A 20,037-nucleotide genomic window follows, 5' to 3' on the forward strand; every position below is an offset into this window, starting at 1 on the left:
AATAGTCTGTAAATATTAGCCAATATTGGAGTCAAAATCGACCAATGGTAGTTGAAAATGTCAGCCTCAATAGTCTGTAAATACTGGCCAATAATGGTGTCAAAATTGGCCGATACTGGCGGAAAATGTCAGCCTCAATAGTCTGTAAATATTGGCCCATATTGGTGTCAAAATCGACCAATAGTAGCCGAAAATGTCAGCCTCAATAGTCTGTAAATATTGGCCCATATTGGTGTCAAAAATTGGACAATACTGCCTGAAAATGTCAGCCTCAATAGTCTGTAAATATCGGCCCATATTGCTGTCAAAATTGGCCTATACTGGCGGAATATAATTGCCCCCTAGTCTGTAAATATTGGCCCATATTGGTGTCAAAATCAACCAATACTGGCGGAAAATATCAGCCTCAGTAGTCTGTAAATATTAGCCCATATTGGTGGTATAATTGGCCTATACTGGCTGAAAATGTCAGCCTCAATAGTCTGTAAATATTGGCCCATATTGCTGTCAAAATTGGCCGATACTGGCTGACGATATCGGCCTCAATCATCAGTAAATATTGGCCCATATTGCTGTAAATTTCAGCCAAAATTGGCTGTAAATGTAATCCTTTATAAACTGTAGATATCAGTTTGTAGGTATGCAAATTCAGTTTATTTTGACTGTCAAAATTTTTTCAACTATGAATATTGGCCTGTACTAGCTATTAATGTAGTCCTGTATCAGCTGTAAACATTGGCCATACTGGCGGAAAATATCAGCCTCTATCAGTTGCCTATATTGGCCTACAATGGCTGTAAATATCAGTCTTTATCAGCATTGGGCCTATATCTGCTGTATAAAAAGACTTTTTGTATGTCGAATAAGTGACAAACATCATCAGTGGATCTGAAATAAACTGTCATACTGGCGTTGGAATATGTATATTTAGATAACACAAATAATAAATGAATATGGGTGTAGAGTGATTTTTCTTTCAACCGATAAATTTTCCATGCCCCCGTGTAATATGCAAGGACATCCAGAGCATGACCTGGATTGTGTCAATCCTCCTTCCTGTCTGATGGTTCCCCGATCACCATTATATGCCTTACTGCAGCCTCAACTTTGGCCCAAACATGCCACAAGTTCTGCACAGTGCTTTAGAATCAAATCAAACCAAATCATTCCGGTTTCTGTGAGATTTTGTGTTACCACGATGAAGTTGCTACTACAAACATTTGGCCAGCTTTGCGCTTATTAGATCATGTCTCTACTTTTTAACAGCTATGACTAAATATCCACCTGGTTTGAGGTGTTTTCAAAGCCGCAAAAGAAAGCCGAAGCTAAAAACTCACTAATTAGAGCTCATTTAAGTATTATCCCTAACTGTTTAACATCCAGGGCAGCTTTTGGCTCCACATTTATCCACAACTAATCAGATCAAACAGCTTAAAAAAGCACTGCACTGTTGCAGATTAAGTAACATTAAACCAAGGTTGCAGTATTGCCTCTGTGCTGATAAATCTACAGCATACACTGTATGCTAATGCGCACTTGTGGAGGTGGATGAAGAAGCAAAAAAAATAAAAGAAAAAAGAAAATAGCATCTCAAGTTGCAAATTAGCCGGTAGTGTCACAGGAGTCAGTCAAATTTAAATAAATGGCTTCCGGTGAATAAATCTGAGCAGATCTGTCTGGGGAGTGAGCCAAGCCGGGACAAGGAGACACAACAGAAGCAATACAATGGGAAATATGCCTGTATGGTCAACCTACATTTAAAAATAACACGTCTGTCTGTGAGGTCGTGAAGTCTGACTTAGTGTCATCAATTTACATTCTTTCCTGTGGCTGAACCATCCCGAAAAACCTGCATGATGAATGACACTAGTGTTTAAAAGAAGACAAAAATATGGGTTACTGCAGGCAGTGTACATTAAGGATGTGACTCAGTGGGAATCAGGTGTATTCCTGCGAAGAAAGATGTGTGAGGCAGCACAAAAACGGTGAGATAAGATGAACTGAAGGAAGTGGTGCAAAGAGACAGTTATATAATATCTGCTCTCTGCTGCTCTTTCATTTTCCCTCTCCTCTTCTGAATATTAATTTTATCCTGCCTTTTTCTACTCAAACAGAAACTTAGAGGGGGGAAATTTTAATTTAAAGAGCAGGAGATGATGTCCGGTGCTTTAAATAACAGGATGACAGCCAGTAAGTAGACAGACATGCTGTGAAAACATTCAATTTATAAAAAAAAGGATGCTTCAGGCTGAAATTAAATTGGCTGGCTCAATACTGACATCAGGCTGTCTTCAACATCAGAGACTTCCCTTGCTGTTTCCTTTTTTTCCACAGACATAGTTTCAGCTCAAGGCCATGGCTCTCTGGATCTGTTAAGTACTGTGTTAAGTGCCCTCCAGTCTCCCATCTGACCCGTGGTGCTGCTGAATTAGCAATCCCCGCTAGAAACGCACCACAATCTGAAATTAGTCTCTCTACAGGGAGCCCTGCGTTCCCTTAACCGCTGGTCTCCAATCGACTGTTTAAAGATTTAAACGCCTAATGTCTGGCTGAGTGCTGGACCTCGCTGTACTGCCTGGTGGAGAGAGTCCCAGCGGTTCGTCGGCCCGCCCTGCTACGCTCCCTCCTGGCAAATGAGGATTTCTAATTACTGTTTAGCACTCTCAGATCCTGTGAAGTTCAGGGGGGCAGAGCTCAGGGCTAAATCCAAGAGAAGGTGATGGTTTCCAGAGTTATTTTAGACCACTGCCTCTGGGTGCACATGTATCCTGATGACCTCAGAATCACAATCAGATATTTTAAAGCTGCTTTGGAACTCTCATACTTGGCATCAGAAAAGCGAGGCATTGGAGACTCGCTTGTATGGACAATTTATTATGCCAATAAATACTCTTGGCATATGTTTTGTTTGGCTCATCATTTTCTAAAACAGTTGCAAACACATCTGGAACTTCTAATCAGTCAGGCAAATACTTTGATATAAACTGTAAAATCCAATGAAATTTGTATATAATGCTCTATGAATTAACTCACCTTCCCAGTTTTACTCAACCTGACAAGTCAGACAGACTGTTTCATGACATGGGTTATATTTCACATCCTTTTAGGCATGGGCCAAGAAAATATGTTGGCTCACCTGTACGCTGTGTCGTAAATGTACAAACGATTAATTTCTCCCAAAAAAGACCCCTCCGTGTCAGGCACTAGTTTACGATGCAGTTTTTGGCATGTTGTCTCCTTCCGCCGCTCACTGTTATCCTCTGATAGTTCCCATTTATAACTACTATGCCCCGGATCTCTCTGAGTTCGTAACAACCGCAGGAGCAATGTTCACAGAAATCACTGGAGGCTAATGCCACTACCCAAGTACCTCATACGACCTAACTTCAAAGATTCCAAAATATCCCTTTAACCCTTAGAGCTCTCAACTATTTTTTTTTTCACCATCAAGTCTCGTCTGGACTTTTTGTCTTAAAAAGCTTGTAAAACATCAACCCTGTGGTGCACAGTCAAGCTCTACACATCCTTTTTTTCATGACGACCTGGGCTTTAAGAATATATCTACTACAGTAAGGTCACTTGAATCTTTAAAAAGCTATTGGACTCTGAAGACAAAAGAAAAAACAAATCAGAATTTTAAACTCATAGATTTTAATTAATAACACACAGAAACCATTAGTGACTAAGCCTTTTCTTTGCACACACTTGTTCTCCCATCTCTTGTGGACAAAAAAAAGTGAAAAAATAAACATTTTATGACTAACAGTTTTCAAAATATCAACATATATACAAAGAAAAGTCCATGCACTGTTTTTTTAGTTAGATTAATATGTGCTGTTCCTAAAAGCAGTAGATGTAACTGGTCTACTGCAACTTCCACAGTGGGCAAACAGCCGAAGTGATTAAAAATTGATTCAAAATGGATAAAAAGACGCTTATTATCGGATCCAACAATGTGGATTCAATCTGTAAAGACCCCGAAAAGTCACCGAAGGTCCGGGCTCGCTACAACGGCGTCCTTTAGGGCTACGAAGACATCGAGGGTAGCAAACGAACAAGAAAGTCAGCTTTAAGAGGAAAAAGAGTGTCAATGACGTATGGTTCAAAAGGTATTAGCGTTTTTATAAACTTGTCACTTCTTGTTATTTACAACAACCTGTCCACAGAAACCCCGGAAAGTTAGCCAAGTTCAGGGCTCACTAGAAAATGTTCTGTAAGAGCTACAAATGCAACATAATCAAAAAGGCACAATGGAGAGATTTCAGATTAAAAACAAAGTGTGTATGACCTACAGTTTGATGTTACCAAGTAGGGCACCAGGGGTTAAACAAATAGACTGTCAAAATAAGAGCAAAGATGTTTATTCCAATAAAGGAGAGACTTGGCATTCTTCACAGTAATTTAAAAAAGACAGAGAAAGGGTAAAACAAGCCTTAAACAAGTTTGGAAATATCTGCATACTGGATATCTGCAAAAATCCCCAAAATGAATAAGGGCAAATTCCCAGTGGATGCAGGTTGTGTGCAATGTGTCATGGAGACAGCAGCACTTGTGGGAATTATGTCTGTCTTAGCTCCTTATACTTGTATATATGTTGCACTGGTAAATCGGACACAGCTAACTTTTTGGTGCATGGCTGTTAAATTGGAATAATGCTGAGAAAATGATTGTCTAGAGTCTAGACAATCAATCACAACCAACTCAGGGAATAACTAGAGAGAGTGTGAGTTCTGTGTCCTCGCCTTACCTAAGTGTTGTATGAATTTAAATCTCCATGCTGTGATCATGTATGCAGGTTATATATTATAATATGAAATTAAGTTTATGATGAATACATGGAGCACATGAAAGATGACACAAAAGACTCAGGGAACATGGGACACACCACATTCCACCAGATGTCTTATATACGTCAGTATTTAAAATTCTGAAGTATTTCAAAGTGTTGAGATGTTACGTGGGAACCAACCTAATGCTATTAAGCAATATAACAGACAAAAAAAAAAAAAAAAAAATCAAATAAGGTAGCAAAAGACAATTGTTTCCACTGTTCTGCAAGGTGAGAGTACGCTGTTGTCAGTGGAGTCTGTCAGCTTTACCTCCCAGTGCACAGACTGGTCAGCATCTTCATCTTCATGAAGTTAAAAATCTCCAAATCTGCTTAGAAGAGAGTCGGTCACAGAAGAAGAGTAACTACAGCGAGTCTTCTTCCTCTCTTCCAAAAGAAGAACTCTAGCCTAATTTCATAGACTGCACCCTGATGAAGTACGAAGATTCATAATGGATATCTCACAGCGATATACGGGACCTTTTGCCTCCCTGTCACCTGCTGGAACCACAGGTGACAAATGACTCTCATTACACCTAGGAGCGAGCCCCACATATAGCACTATTAGCACAGCTATTTCTGCTAATGGTGGCGTTACTCTCTTCCAGATAGATCAATTACAGTGTGTGGGCCGTGGTCTCGGCCACCTCTTAAATCAATTATGGGCCATTACATTTAGTACCAGGACCTCTTCTGTGGACCTCCTCACTGATTGGGTGCCATTGATGGGTCCCCAGGGTGCTCTGATGAAGCAGTGTCTTAAGAGTGTCATGTTAGAAAGTGTCTAAGATCCTCCTCAGTCAAAGTCTCAGATAATAATGTCTGCTGCTAAACTTAAAGCTGCAGTCAAATTTGGAATCATTCAATTCAAGTCTTAAAGGACTGTCCTGCTTCAAGAATTTCCATTGTTAAAGGTTCAACACGTCTTTTTTATATGCTGGTGCTGCCTTTAGGCTGGTATCAAACATGAGGCTAGGTGAGGAACAACACCTCATAAAGCAAGCATGTTTTATCTCCTTAAGTATAAATTAATAAACAATATTTTAACCTAACTTGATTTTTTCCTTATTTTCCTTTCTTGATTCAAATATTTTTTATCTTGCTCCATCAGCATATTAGTCAAGGTTATTATAGCTAAGATATTCAGTTCAATATATCTAAACTGTAAAAATCAGTTTATCTAACTGAAATTAAAATAAAACTGAGACTTTAAAAATAGGAATGATAACTTCAACTGCATTGTGTGATTAAAAAAACTAACTAAAAAAAAGGCTGCAGACCAGTTTAATTTTCCTTTATCAATTTTAGTCTGACATTGGCAAGCAGACTAACAGACTGTTGATTTTCAGACACAATACTTACATTTTGGATTGGCTTGGTCAGTGATAAAAGGTGCTAAAAATAGGATATGTCTTTAAAAAAATGTATCTGTTTTATAAAATAATAATAGATCAGTGGGACACATCTTACTACTATAAATGGTGCTGTGTCTCTCTGTCTGTCTGACTGTGTTGATTTGCACGCCCCACTGTTGCTCCAATTGTCCTTGACATCTCCCAGTAGAATTCTTGGGAGTACTGGTTTGAAACTGGTTCCATAAAGAAATCATAAATATGTACAGATTTCCCATAAATCCAAAATTATAGCTTCAGTTTGCCCCCCTTCTCATCCCCCATCTCCCATTATGTGCTATTACGTCACTTTCCCTGCGCAACACATATGCTCACTTCACTACAGTGCCTGGGCTCATAATTCTTGTTTTTTTTTTTTTTTTGAGAGAGAGAGAGAGAGAGAGAGAGAGTGACAGCGCCGGAAAACAACTGGACAACGTTGAAACACGCCTACTAGGAAACGTATTTGGTACAACTGGATGTAATGACACATCTGATCTACGGTCCCTGGTTAAAGTAAGCTCTCTTTAAAGCACTTCTCCATGTTGATGTTCATATTAAACAAGGTAACACAGGAGATTTGTCATCCCTGACAATTATCTGACATTGCTGGTTAAATGACAACCACAGCAAGCCCCCCGCCCCCCAGTAGTAATTCTGTAACAAATTTTAAATCATTATCAAAACTCTTGGTAAATACAGTGCTGAAGGACAAAAAATTTGGCCAACTCTAATCAGAAATATTATTCTTAATTCAACTTTTTAAAAAAGTTGTCTTCTTTTACATGTTAACATTTTAATGTCGATGAAAAAAAGTTAAAAAAAAGTGCAAATTGCCCCATGATACTACATGGTAATTTGTATTTTATACATAAACTTAGCTGAAAATTTTCATTCGAAGTTATAGGTACTTTCCTTTTTTCTATTTTAGCACATTCATTGTGAAACAATATTGTGATAATACTGATAACTGTGATAATTTTTTTACTCTATAACAATGACATCAAACTTTAATAGGAATGTACTTTCCTGGTACTAGTTTTATGGTTTAAATGCAACCCTTCACACCCAGCAAACCAAACAGAACCAAAGGATGGAATAAACCAACCTCTGAATAAACCTCTGCAAATTTACTTTCTGCACACTTGCCCTTAAACACATCCACCTCTGTAAGCTGTGTTCCCCTGTGATGAGTTATAAAGCTTTGGTGACCCTCCCTTTACTTTAACATCCTACTGCTGAAACAAGGATCACCATGGCAACGCAGCAGAATTTGAGAGCTTACATTCTCTGCCCACAACGCTGATGGGTTCCAGGTCTTGGGGGAACGGTGTGGCTCCTGAGGACAGCTGAGGTAAGAAGGCGGCTAAGGTGAGAGCCAGGACGACTGGCAGGACGGGTGGAGGCGAGCCGGGCATCAGCCTCATTTTGGCAGAAGATGAGACCTCAGCAGAAACACATGGCCTTCGGCGGACTCACCTCCCACCTGGAGAGAGACACAGGAAGAGCAGGGTTAGGATGGTTTACATACTGTGTCTGAGTCACCTCCGAATTTTAACTAGGAAAATAATGGATACGCAGCATCTTAAGGCAATAAAAGCGAGAGTTTACAGTGCTTAACAGTGCCAGGGAGTCCACTTCCTGAATAACCCATAGAGACGTACATGCTCAGCCGGCCCATGGTAGTCACAGAATTCTTATTTTGGTCAGCTATTTCTTAGTATTTTCAATCGGTGCAGGCTTGCGATCCTGGACAGATACTCTGTCTTAACTGTAACACAGCTGCTCACCACCAGCAGTTACTCTAGTTCCAGTTAATGCTTACTACCATGCTGCCATCTCATAGGAAAAATAATAATAAGCACTATTTTAAATTGTAAAACAGTGATGTGTAGGCTGTGTCAGGTCATAGTTATTAATAACCAAATCAATAAGTTATGACATTCAGCACGGGAATATGGATGTTAACCAGGGGGAGGATCAAGGGTGATGGTGCAAGCACTGCAAACTTTAGCAACACTCTGCAAACTAACTTCACATCATGTATCCACTGCCATTGTGATCCTGACGTACATAAATTCTTCTCATTGTTGATTGTTTCCTTTCCCTTTTTTTTTTTTTTTTTAAATTTCTACTTCAGACAAGTCAACTTAAACAAGTGTACAGTGTTAGTTCAGGCAGGTGATGCAGCCAGGTACTGCCATATAACCATCATCAGCTGATCTCTTGCAAGCAATCACCACCTGACAGCCGGCTGATTTGCTTCTAAGCACGCTATTGGCTAATTGCACCCAGGCTGCCTTATTTAAACTGATCTTGTTTGGCTTCTGCTGCTCCCTCTGAAAGCCACTATTGCATCCCTCCTCCACCCCAGCTCCTCCTTTACTCTACCTCTGACTTAATCCATGTTATTCTGTTGTCACTGATGCCCGCTCTGCTCTGGGAGTTTTTGCTGCTTCTCTCAATGCCTCAGGCTTTTCTTGTAGGCAGGAACAATGCTGTTCCTGCTTGTTTCCATGTGGACTTGTGGAAGGGCAGCAGAATCCCAGAAGAGCCACACCGCCAAACATAAGTAACTGTAATGACCGCAAGATACCATAGAAAGTGTTTGAGAAGGCCAGAGTCCTGTAAATCAAAACTCAGATAGTGATTGGATGAAAGCTCTGTCTGTCACCTTCATTACAATCATTACATTCATTCATTACAGACCAATCAGAGCACAACATGTAGCAGCTGTTCCACCAAGGAGTATACTACATATCACATAAGTTTGACAGGCAGCAATACGAAATTCTTTACCATAAGTGGAGCCAGTTAGTAAATCAAACTCTTGTCCAAGCCAGCTGGGAGAAACATACAACCACGTTTTCTACCAAGAAAAGCTTTCAGTGTGGGTCTATGCTCTTCTTTAACCTCCTGAGACCTGAGCTTTTCTTATGAATACATTTTTAGTTTCTCCCACTTATTTGGGATAATCATGACCAGACCACTTAAGAAGCTCAGCCTCATCTATATGGGAATTAATTTTGACCAAAAATTATGTACATTAACACAAATTCCCTTAAAATTTCTAGGAAACTACATACAATTTATGTTAAAAACTTCTTAATGGGGAGCAGGTGGCCGAGTGGTTAAAGGCGCTCCCCATGTAGGCGGGGAGCGCAAAAATGCCCAAAAATAAATCTTAAAAAAAAACAAAAAAAAAAAACTCTTTAATATATTTTTAGTTTCCTAACAAAAGTACCCCAGTTTTTAAATGTTCCTCATAAATGTTTCAGGGAAACTTTATCATAACACCTAAATTTGAATAAAAAAATACCCCCAAAAGTTCCAATTAAATTCCTGAAAAAAAAAAAAAAAATCCCCAAAATCTCAAAGCAAATTCTCCAAAACATACAAATATGTTCCCCATGAAATTCCCCCCAAACATCCTAACAGATTTCCTGAAATTTCCATAAATTCTAGAAATTTCAAAGGACACCCTGCCTCCCAATAAAATTTCAAAACTTATAAAATTATTTTTTCCAAGTTTCCATGAGAATACTTTAATTTTTCGAGCAAATTCTTCCCCAAAACTCAAATAAAATTCTCCAAAAATTACAGATGTATTTCCCAAAATTTACACAAAAATGCCTGAAACATTCACCCACACACCCCAAAGAAAGTTCCCATGTTTTCATGCAAATACTCAAAATTTTCACAGAAAGTTCCCCCAAAAATTTCTAATGAAACTCTCTAAAAGAACATATCCCAAATTTCCTTGAAAACACTTGGAAATTTTCAAGATTTATTCCAAAAACTATTCATGAAAGTGTAATTGAAAAATGTATGCCAGTATTTCAGATGAATTACTAACACTTCAATGGACATGCCAGGCAATTAATTAAAAATTCCAAGACTTTATTACTGTGCTACAGGAAAGAAAGAATGGAATGTCCTCACATGTGCTTGAAGGGTCTTAGGAGGTTAATAAAGAAATTTTCTCCAGTTCTGACAAAACGGGCGCTATAGCTACATCCACACTACTATATTCACTGGCTCCCATTGTTTACAGTTCTCTTAACCATACCTGTGGGCACTGCCTCATTCACCTTAGATAATGCTGGTTTGTCCAGTCATTTTCTGACTTGGAACCAGCGAATCAGCTTAAAACTTTGCAGCTGAATCCACTTGATGACAGACATATAATCCAGCCAATCAAAGTGGTCTATCTTGTTTGTGTGGAAGAGGAGAAGCACCTGTTGTGGTGGAGCCTTTGTGATAAATTATCTGTAACTTTTTAAACTTCAGTTACAACAGTATGCTGATGACACACTTACACTGATTCATGATAATGCATGGATTTTCAGTATTTTCAGTGGAGCTACTAAAATGATGTTAAATGTAAACCTAGGATCAAGGTGAAACTCTCAGTGCTAACCTCTGCTAACTTTCACCATTCCCTCTGTTTCAGTTGCTCAAGCACTCTCTTAGTATGTCCTCAAACATCTTTTCAACAGTCGGTGATAAGCCGTTTCAAGATTCAAGACTCAAGAAAATGTTTCTATCACACAGAAACAGAAAATGGCTCAGATTTCACACCCATTAGACTCACACAGAGTAACACCAAAAGGTGCTTAAATCAATAAAAGCAAAGGTGCAAGTAAAGGTAAAAAGTAGCTCTCCAGCCTGGTTTTATGGTACATTGCAGTGGGAGGAATAAAGGACTTAATAAAAGGTAGAAACAGGTAGCTTGGTATTGTCAAGCCATACTGCAAATCACAGCATAGCCACTACTCTGAATGACTGATGTTTTTAAACTCAGGAATCTTGGAAAGACTCAGCCAGTCCTGAATGAACCCATCCACCTGCTTTTCAATGAATCCTACCAACATGAAGGACAAACAGGCAAAACCCCACCTTTTTTCTGAGTACAACTGCCCTTTAAATCAATGTAATATCTATTTATGATATCTATTAATTGTGACCACCCTTTTCTATTCAACTTGGCTTGTTTTTCTAATGCATCCTTTCTGATCTAAAGGTGTCTGTGGTACAGCAGGCTTTAAAACAAAAACCCCACAGGGATAATAAAGACATCTTTGATCCTTGATCCACGACACCGGTGACAAAAGGAAGAGATCTGACATGATGCTGAGTTCAGCTGCAGGTGAAAAATAATCTTACAAAGGTCGAGGAAGGGTTAGGACTTTGTGTCTGTAGAAAAAAACTCAAAAACATGAGCTCAGGAAAACAGAAACCGTTGTTTAGCAAGTGGACAAAACTCATCTGATCCCAGCAGACTTTTATGCATGACAATAAACAAACACCAACAGCAGGAAGAGAGAGACAGCAGCAGATGATGGCAAAAAGATGGTTTAAGTAAAGAGAGTGGGCACTATTTTGCATTTTTAAAATATGTAAGTGAACAATTGAAGAATAGTTTTTTGAAGGAAGTATTGAAAACTTTATATATTTAACAGTTTTACTGTTACCATACCATAAGATCTGGTGCATAAGACCCACTACCTACTTTTTTCAGCAAAAAAGGTGATGAGTCTTATGTGTCCAATATATCTGTACAAAATGGTGAGGACTGTCATCACTTTTGCAAGAATCTGCTGCTGCCACTGTCATGCACAACCTAAAATTCACCCCATTCACTGTGCATTTCAAATTTCTACTATTCTGCTCAGACTGCGCCGGAGACTGGTGGAAATTGGTGCCACTATTTAACCACATTTCTGCCACATTAGGACACAATCCTGCATTCAATAGGGGGAAAATTGAGTATATAGTTTCGTAAAGACTTGTGGAGTACTGGTTGGACTGAAAATGCTCCTCAATTAGGATATGTGACCACTGGAGGAGGATTGTGAGCCTTTCTTACAACATCCTTTGCAGGCTAAGAGCTCCATTACCATACTTATGCTAGTAAATGTGCTAATTCCACACTGCAAAAACATCCATCCATTATCTTCCGCTTATCCTGGGTCAGGTCACAGTGGCAACAGGCTAACAAAGCCCACCCAGACATCTCCCTCCCCAGCAACATTTTCCTGCTCTTCCTGGGGGGATTCAGAGGTGTTCCAAGGCCAGATGAGATTCATAATCCCTCCAGTGAGTCCTGGGTCTACCCCGGGGTCTCCCTCCAGTCTGACATGTTGGAAGACCTCCATTGGGGGGCGACCAGGAGGCATCCAGATCAGATGCCCGAACCACCTCATCTGGCTCCAGGATGTCCAGCCTCCTCACCCTATCTCCAACCTCCTGAGACCTGAACCTTTGTTTGAAGATAGTTTTTATTTTCTCCCACTTATTTGGGATAAATACGGTCTGATAAGTTAAAACATCAGTCTTGTCGTTGAACAGGATTTTTTTTTGGAAATGTTCCTTTACAAAACCCCAAAAATCCCATAATTTGAAAAAAAAAAAGTCTTTGAAAATTCTTAAACATATTTTTAAAGTATCTCATGAAAAGTACCCAAAGATTTGTTTAGCTAGTCCTTAAAGTAATTTCCTCCCTAAATTTATTGGCAAATTCTAGAAATTTTCAAAAACATTCTCCAAAATTCCATGAAAATGATGGGAACAACCCAAACCCCCTACATTTTTCTAAGTAAAATGCTGAAAATTTCAAAGGACAATCATGAACCCCAAATTCCCAATCCAGTTCCCCAAAAATTTGGTAATAATTTCCCCACATTCCCATGAAAATACATCAAAAATTATAAATAAATTCAAAGGCATGAAACCCTCAAGAATATACAAATGTATCCTCTTAATTTCCATAAAAATACTTTGATAACTTCCAAGCAAATCCCTTAAAATATACAAACAGCAGATTATCCCAGCATTTTAAGCAAATACCTTCAACTTGAATGGACATTTTGGACAATTATTGCATCAATTCTAATACCAAAAATGATTACTATAATGTAGGAAAGCCAGAAAGTCATGTCCTCATGCAGGGTCTTAGGAAGCTAAGGATGAGCCCTGCTACCACCATGAGGAATTTAATCCTCGTTTAAACCCACGACCTTATTATTTTGGTCATTTTCCAAAGTTCATGACAAAAGGTGAGGGTTGGAACAAAACTTGACCGGTAAATTGAGAGATCTGCCTTCTAGCCCAGTCCCTCTTCACCATGACAGTGTGATACAACGTCTGCAATGCTGATGTCACAGTCCTATCTACCCTCACTCGTGAACAAGACCCTGAGATACTTGAGCTCATTCACGTGGGCCAAATACACTCTCCCCACCTGGAGGGAGCAATCCACCGTTTTCTGGCAGAGAACCATGGCCTCAGACTTGACCATGGTTCCCTCGTGTAAAAACAGGTAGTACTTTAGATTAAATCACAAAATGGCCTATTGGGTGGCAGTGGCAGTTGGTGCAATATGTATATAACCTGAAATGTATTAGAATACCATTTTCTTCTATGTATTTCTTTCTTTTTTTTTTTTTTTTTTGCTTTGCTCAATGCATTATGCAAACATGCAATTGTTGGCCAAACCTCTTGTAGTATTTGTGCATGACTACTGAATGGAACTGTGATGCATACATGCATAAAGTCTCTTTTTTTTCAGAGGAACTGTAAATTTCCACTCAAGTGTACAGTCTTGTGTTTGCAAGAAAAGTTTGCACACTAGAATCCAAACTTTCCATTTTTAGGCACCCAAAATGTTGGCGTTGGGTTAAAGAACAGCCAAAATGCAACAAAAGGTTACCACTGTTGGCTGAAATCTTTGTGTTAATGTGGCCTGGCTTACAGTTACCAGGAACTTATCTTTGTAGTTGTACGGAGGAGCTATTATTGGGATGCAAGAAACAAATCCTAATCCAGCCAAAAGTATCTTGAGCAGCCCCTAGACCAGCGTTCATCAAGTACATTGGCACCAGGGCCAGATTTAGTCTCAACAGAAACTCTGGGGGCCAGACTTTCAAATACACAAAAGTTAAATAAACATTTTGATCTGACTGAAATATTATTGCAGTAGTATTTGTATTTTCCTTTAAACTACAGGACATTTTTAGTCATCACCAGTGAGATCTATCCCTATTATCTATAATGCAGCAGGCCACAAGGAGACAGGCCTGACAACAGGATTGGCCAGACCCCTGAAAATCCCAGAGAATGGGCCCTCCCTAATTGTCATTTAGCACCTATATTAACCCATTTTGACACTTTAAACCCTTTTTTGCCTCTTTAACCTAATTTTTGCATGATTTTAACCCCTTTTAAACCACTTTTCCTGCATGTTTTATCACCTTTGTACCACTCTTTTATCCATTTTTGCCACATTTCTTCTATTAGTTGCCACTTTTTAACCCTTTTAATACATTTTTTAAACAATTTTTGCAACTTTAAAACCATTTTTCCCACTCTTAACCCGTTGTTGATACTTTTTGCTCCTTTTTGCCTCACTAACCCAATTTTTGAAAGATTTTAAACCACTTTTTGTGCATGTTTTATCCCCTCTATGCCACTCTATTATCATTTTTGCCTTTTTTAAACCCCTTTTCTTTACATTTTTTTGCACTGTTTTTTTGTCATTTGTAACCAATTTTTGATACCTTTTGCCACTTTTTTCCTCTGTTACAATTTCTGACACATTTTATCCTCTCTTTACTACTTTTTTCTCCCAGTTTTTGCAGCACTTCTGTCAATCTTAACCATTTTTTCAAATATCGACTAATTATGACAGTAAATTTCTGTAAAAACAGATCAAATAGTTAGTCATTCTAAAACTACTTCAATGTTAATTGTTTGCCGGACAGATTTAACAGCTGCAGACATTTAATGCAAAAGGATACTCTTTAGATCTTCTTTTCTGAATTTAGTGATCTTTCGGGGGCCAGACAGGAAGCTTTGGGGGGCCAGATGTGGCCCCTGGGCCGCCAGTTGATGATCAGTGCACTAGACCAATGAGTACAGATGTATTAAAACCATTTTCAAAGAATGATGTGATCAGATTGTTTGAATAGTGTAAAAACTTGGCAGCTAAGTTCTTGTCAGCATGCAAGGCTCGTTGTCAACTCATTGTTGGGACTAGGAACCCACTAGTCTGCCAAAATGTAAGAGACACACATACACTCATAAAGAAGTTGTAAATGGAGTCAGAGAGAGGTAGACACAGTGAGGGAGGCTAGGAGTGGGAGGTTAGCCCCAGGGGCCATGACAATCGGGACAACTGCCTCATTTATAGCCAGCCAATGTCTTTCACAGGTGACTTGGCACAATTAAACCTTCCCCTTATCAAGACGAACACCTCGCTCCACCTGCGATGACATTATCTCTGCTGTGTGTGTATTTGTAAAGCATCTTTAAACCGTGGCATGAAGGTCTGTAGTTTAAATCAAACTCTGAAACAAGGACACTCACTAAAACTTCACATTCATTTAAAAAAAGCTGAAAGTTAACAAGGTCAAAAACCACTTGGTGCAGGGAATACATCACTGTTTGGGTCATAACTAAACACTCTTCTTTTCACACAGCACTCAAATTGCAGTCAGAAAAATGTGCCCAACCATTGGCCCCATGCCACTCTTATCTCACTTTAACAGCCTTTAAAAACATCTACTGATGTCTCCATTCCTGGAACACCAATATCAGGTTATTCATGGTGCAAATAATGGCCCAAAATAGTTCAAAATCTCTTTCATTATATTCAAAACATATTGAGTTGTTTTTCTAAGACAAAAGAATAAACTTTAAAAGAGAAAAGTCAGATGGAGACACACACCAGATGGATGGTTTTACATTTCCATTGCTTGAATATATTTCACATTCATCTGGGAAACCACCCATACAGAGTGTTTTAGAAGGGCAAGACTTCAACAAACTCTTGTCATTGGATGATTGTTCTGTCTGTCACATTCCTAATGGGCCAATCAGAGCAACGAGACAAAATGATGTAGTAGGCATTAGCAGCCCTGGTTGTAACGTGAGCTCGACAGTCAGGCAATAGCCATAGTGTATGAACAGCGGAGTTCGTCAGAGGATAAACTCATCCTGAGGCTGGTTGGGAGAACAGTGTGGTTCTTTATTTTTGTTTTGATAAAGAAATGTGGCCCAGTTCTGATACATCTGGTACTATACTATAGCTATGTAGATTTCAAATGGTGTGGTGAGGCACATTGGTGTGCCCCGTTAGAGGATTAGGCGCGCTGTGGGACATTGTAAAACCACATGTCAATACAACAACTATAGAACTAGGGATTAGGAAAGCACACAATAATTCACATGATATCAGTATTAGCAGATAGCAGCTTAAAAAGTTAATCATCAGTAGAAGCAGATGTGAAAATTTGTGCTATCTGCAACTGACATATTGTGAGCGATAATCTGCCCATATTGCCGTCAAAAATGGACCAACTGTAAATGTCGGCCTACATCGGCTGTTAATATCTGCCTGTATCAGCTTTAAATAACGGCCTACAAGGGAAATAAATATCAGCTAATATCAGTCGTAAATATATAGTCCTATATCGACTGTAAATAGACTAAATGGGCTGTAAATTGTGGCCCATACTGGCTGTCAAAATCATCTTATTTCGGCTGTAAATGACGACCTACAGGACTATAAAAATCAGCCTATATCTGCTGTAAATATTGGCCATATTGGCTGTAAATATCAGCCTATATCAGTTGCCAATATTGGCCTATAATGGCTGTTCAATTTCACTTTCAATTTAAATTTGCTTAATCGGCATGAAGAGATCAATTACTGCCAAAGCAGTGTAAAAAATAAAAATGCATTAAATATCTACACATAATACAGATTTGAATATTAAATAATTCCACAAATAATCAGCGTATGATGAAATAAATCTGATTAATTAGAAAAAACAATAAGACTAAAAATTATAAAAAGAAGAAAAAAGGAAAAAATAAATAAAAATCACTGTGTGTGTTGGGAACAGACTGAATGGTTGTCCCTCAGGCTATGGCAAGATCAAATGTATGTAGCAGCATGTATACAGATAGTTCTATGTTCTCTTACGGATGTTAATATCAGCCCAAAATGTCTGTCAATATTGGCCTATATCAGTTGTCAATATCGGCCAATACCAGCTGTCAATATCGGCCTATACCAGTTGTCATTATCGGCCTATATCAGTTGTCAATATCGGCCTATATCAGTTGTCAATATTGGCCTATATCAGTTGTCAATATCGGCCTATATCAGTTGTCAATATCGGCCAATAATGGCTGTCATTATCAGCCTAAATTGTCTGTAAATATGGGCCTATATCAGCCATATTGGCTATAAATATCAGCCTATATCAGTTGTCAATTTTGGCCAATAATGGCTGTCATTATCCGCCTAAATTGTCTGTAAATATGGTTTGTTTTTGTCCACCATCATTTCTTAAACTCCAGTTGTGTTACATGGACTAAACTATATATTTTAATAATGCTATTAGCTGAAATGATTTTATATCAGTAAAAATCCAATGCCGTTAATCCTACTAAAAATACAGTAACACATGTTGTAGTGGTTGTTTAGCACGGATATAAATATGGTATGTCTAGAGATTTTGGCTTGATCTTAGGTTTGCCTTGGAGAAAGATTTGAAAACCACTGCTATAGCTACACCTGAGCTAAGTGCCATTGTTATTTCACTGATTACAAAAACCTTTAAACATGCATTTGCACCACAGATGAAGTTTCTGACTACTTTTCTAGAAGCTGTTAGCATCTACTAACCTTCAGAACAACTCACAAACAACACTGAAGACTATTACTCACTTTACAGTAACCAAAATAAAAACTTGTAATTGCTCTGCAAACGTATTGCCAATAGCATTGACATACACACGATCCATCCTTTTAGAAAGAAGCGAGCTTGTAAACAGAGAGTGATTCATTCATTCTGAATGACTGAACACAAAAGGGGAGTTTGCTTTGTGTGGCTGCAGCAGCAATACAGTCACTAAGCAAAGACAAAGACTGCTACCTTTGTTGAAAAAGCCAAAGATAAAGAAAGTGCAATAATTCAAAACATTTCTGACAAGTAATGCTAAGGAAATGCACAGACTGACAGTAGACTGCTAAAAAAAAAGGTTTTGGGAATTCAATGTCACAAAAATGTCAACAAATTATGAGTCAGGAAAATCCTCAACCATCTTGAATGTAGATAACGGTTGGTGCTGAGTGTCTACGTAGCAGTAATTAGCAGCTCTAGCTGCAGAAAGGGCTAAGATTGTGCAGAAATGTTAATTTCCACATCTGTTTGTTATCAGAGGGACGAGACAGTGACAGATGGACGGCGGAGGGATTTGTCAAAACGAACTCCAGACCGTGATGACCCGAGCTCGCTGCCAGCTTATTGAGGCCAACCTGTCCTCCACCGGGGTCTTTACAAGCCTTCCAGAGTTTATGCACTGTGTCGCTAAGGCCACATGCTTTTAAGTGGGAGCAGAAAATTAAGTCAACAGTGACATGAACTGTCATCAATACTGATAATAGTCCGCTCATTAAAATGCAGAGGACAAAGCTGCATTTAGCGATGAGGTCAAGCGATGATCGCAGCGCCATAAATCGAGGGGAGTGGGCGGGTGTCTGCTTGTGTTTACTCTGTGAGTTACAACAGCTTGTGTGGCCAGCCTGAGGCGACGTATGAGGACAGTGCACTTGATGGATTAGCTTCATATCCCATGATTTGGATGCTGTTTTGCCGCCAGTATAAGGACAGCCATTTAGACAGATTATGTCATAGTGGTTTTACTACAGGAGGCAAATCCATAACAATCTATGAAAAAGTCACAAAGGGTAGTGAGGAAGTTTTAGTAAACAGGTCATGGAAACTTTTAATTACCCGCAAAACAGCTGTTAAACATCATTCAGGGAACAGCTGTCCTCTAAAAGTCCATAATGGTGTTTATAATTCAGAAAGACCCAGGGTTGACCTGGGCTTCATCAATTCTCTTCCTGTTATTTAGAAGCATGGCCGCTGCTAAATTTTATAGCCTATGTATACAAATAGAATTCCAACAAAGTTACGGAGCTGTGAAAAAGTAAATAAAAACAGAATGCAATCATTTGCAAATCTCACAAACCTATGTCTTTCACAACAGAACATAAGCAACATGTCAGATGTTGAAACAGACATTTTACCATGATATGAAATCTTACGGCAGCAGCACATCTCAAAAAAAGTAGGGACAAGTTAAAGAAGTAAAGTTGAGCAGAAGTTCACCAGTCTGCAACAAATTCATCTAAAAATATGGATACACTATTCCAGGAAATGTTCCTCGAAGTAAAATATCAAAGACTTTGAGAATACCACCATCTACAGTAAAAAATATTATCAAAAGCTTAAGAGAATCTGAAGAAATCTCTGTGCACAGAGGCAAGGCTAAAGGTCATTCTTGTATACTCTCAGATAGCGCTGCATTAAAAACAGGCATGAATTCTGAACTGGAAATCACTGCATGGGCTCAGGAAAATGTCCAGAAATCTTTAGCCATTTTTACACAGAGATTCTGCAATAAAGGCGAAAAGGAATGCCCGTTTCTGTTCCACAACGAGCGATTTGCACAAAGGTGTAACAGAGCCATGCACGCCAGAGCTTACACACACACCCCGGTGTCCCGTTATCAGATGGCAGCCGCTGTCCGAGCTGCTGCTCTCAATGAAACTCGAAACTCCATGTTTCTGAGCTGGAGGTCCGACTTTAAGCAGTGTCACAGAGCACGTATTTATGTCGGACACTTCAGAGTACCGAGCTCACTTGAACACATCATGGAACTTTTCAGACACTGCTGCTCTCTCCTCTCCTGTACAGTGTGACCAGCTCTCTAACCTCACAGTCTCTTCAGTTAATCCAC

At 39.0% G+C, this 20,037-nt stretch overlaps 1 protein-coding gene across 8 annotated transcripts in view; it reads right to left on the bottom strand.

Annotated features, from left to right (window-relative positions):
- The window catches only part of sema6e (sema domain, transmembrane domain (TM), and cytoplasmic domain, (semaphorin) 6E), a 355,217-nt gene that overhangs the window by 131,541 nt on the left and 203,639 nt on the right, over positions 1-20,037 (bottom strand). For all 8 annotated transcript variants that reach the window (XM_041793576.1, XM_041793570.1, XM_041793577.1 and 5 more), the window contains one exon: positions 7,505-7,705. In XM_041793576.1, coding sequence (XP_041649510.1) covers positions 7,505-7,646 — 142 coding nt within the window. In that variant the 5' untranslated portion in view covers positions 7,647-7,705. The remainder of the gene's footprint in view (positions 1-7,504; positions 7,706-20,037) is intronic.

The sequence above is a fragment of the Cheilinus undulatus genome, linkage group 8 (assembly GCF_018320785.1).
Source record: "Cheilinus undulatus linkage group 8, ASM1832078v1, whole genome shotgun sequence".
Lineage (NCBI taxonomy): Eukaryota > Metazoa > Chordata > Actinopteri > Labriformes > Labridae > Cheilinus > Cheilinus undulatus.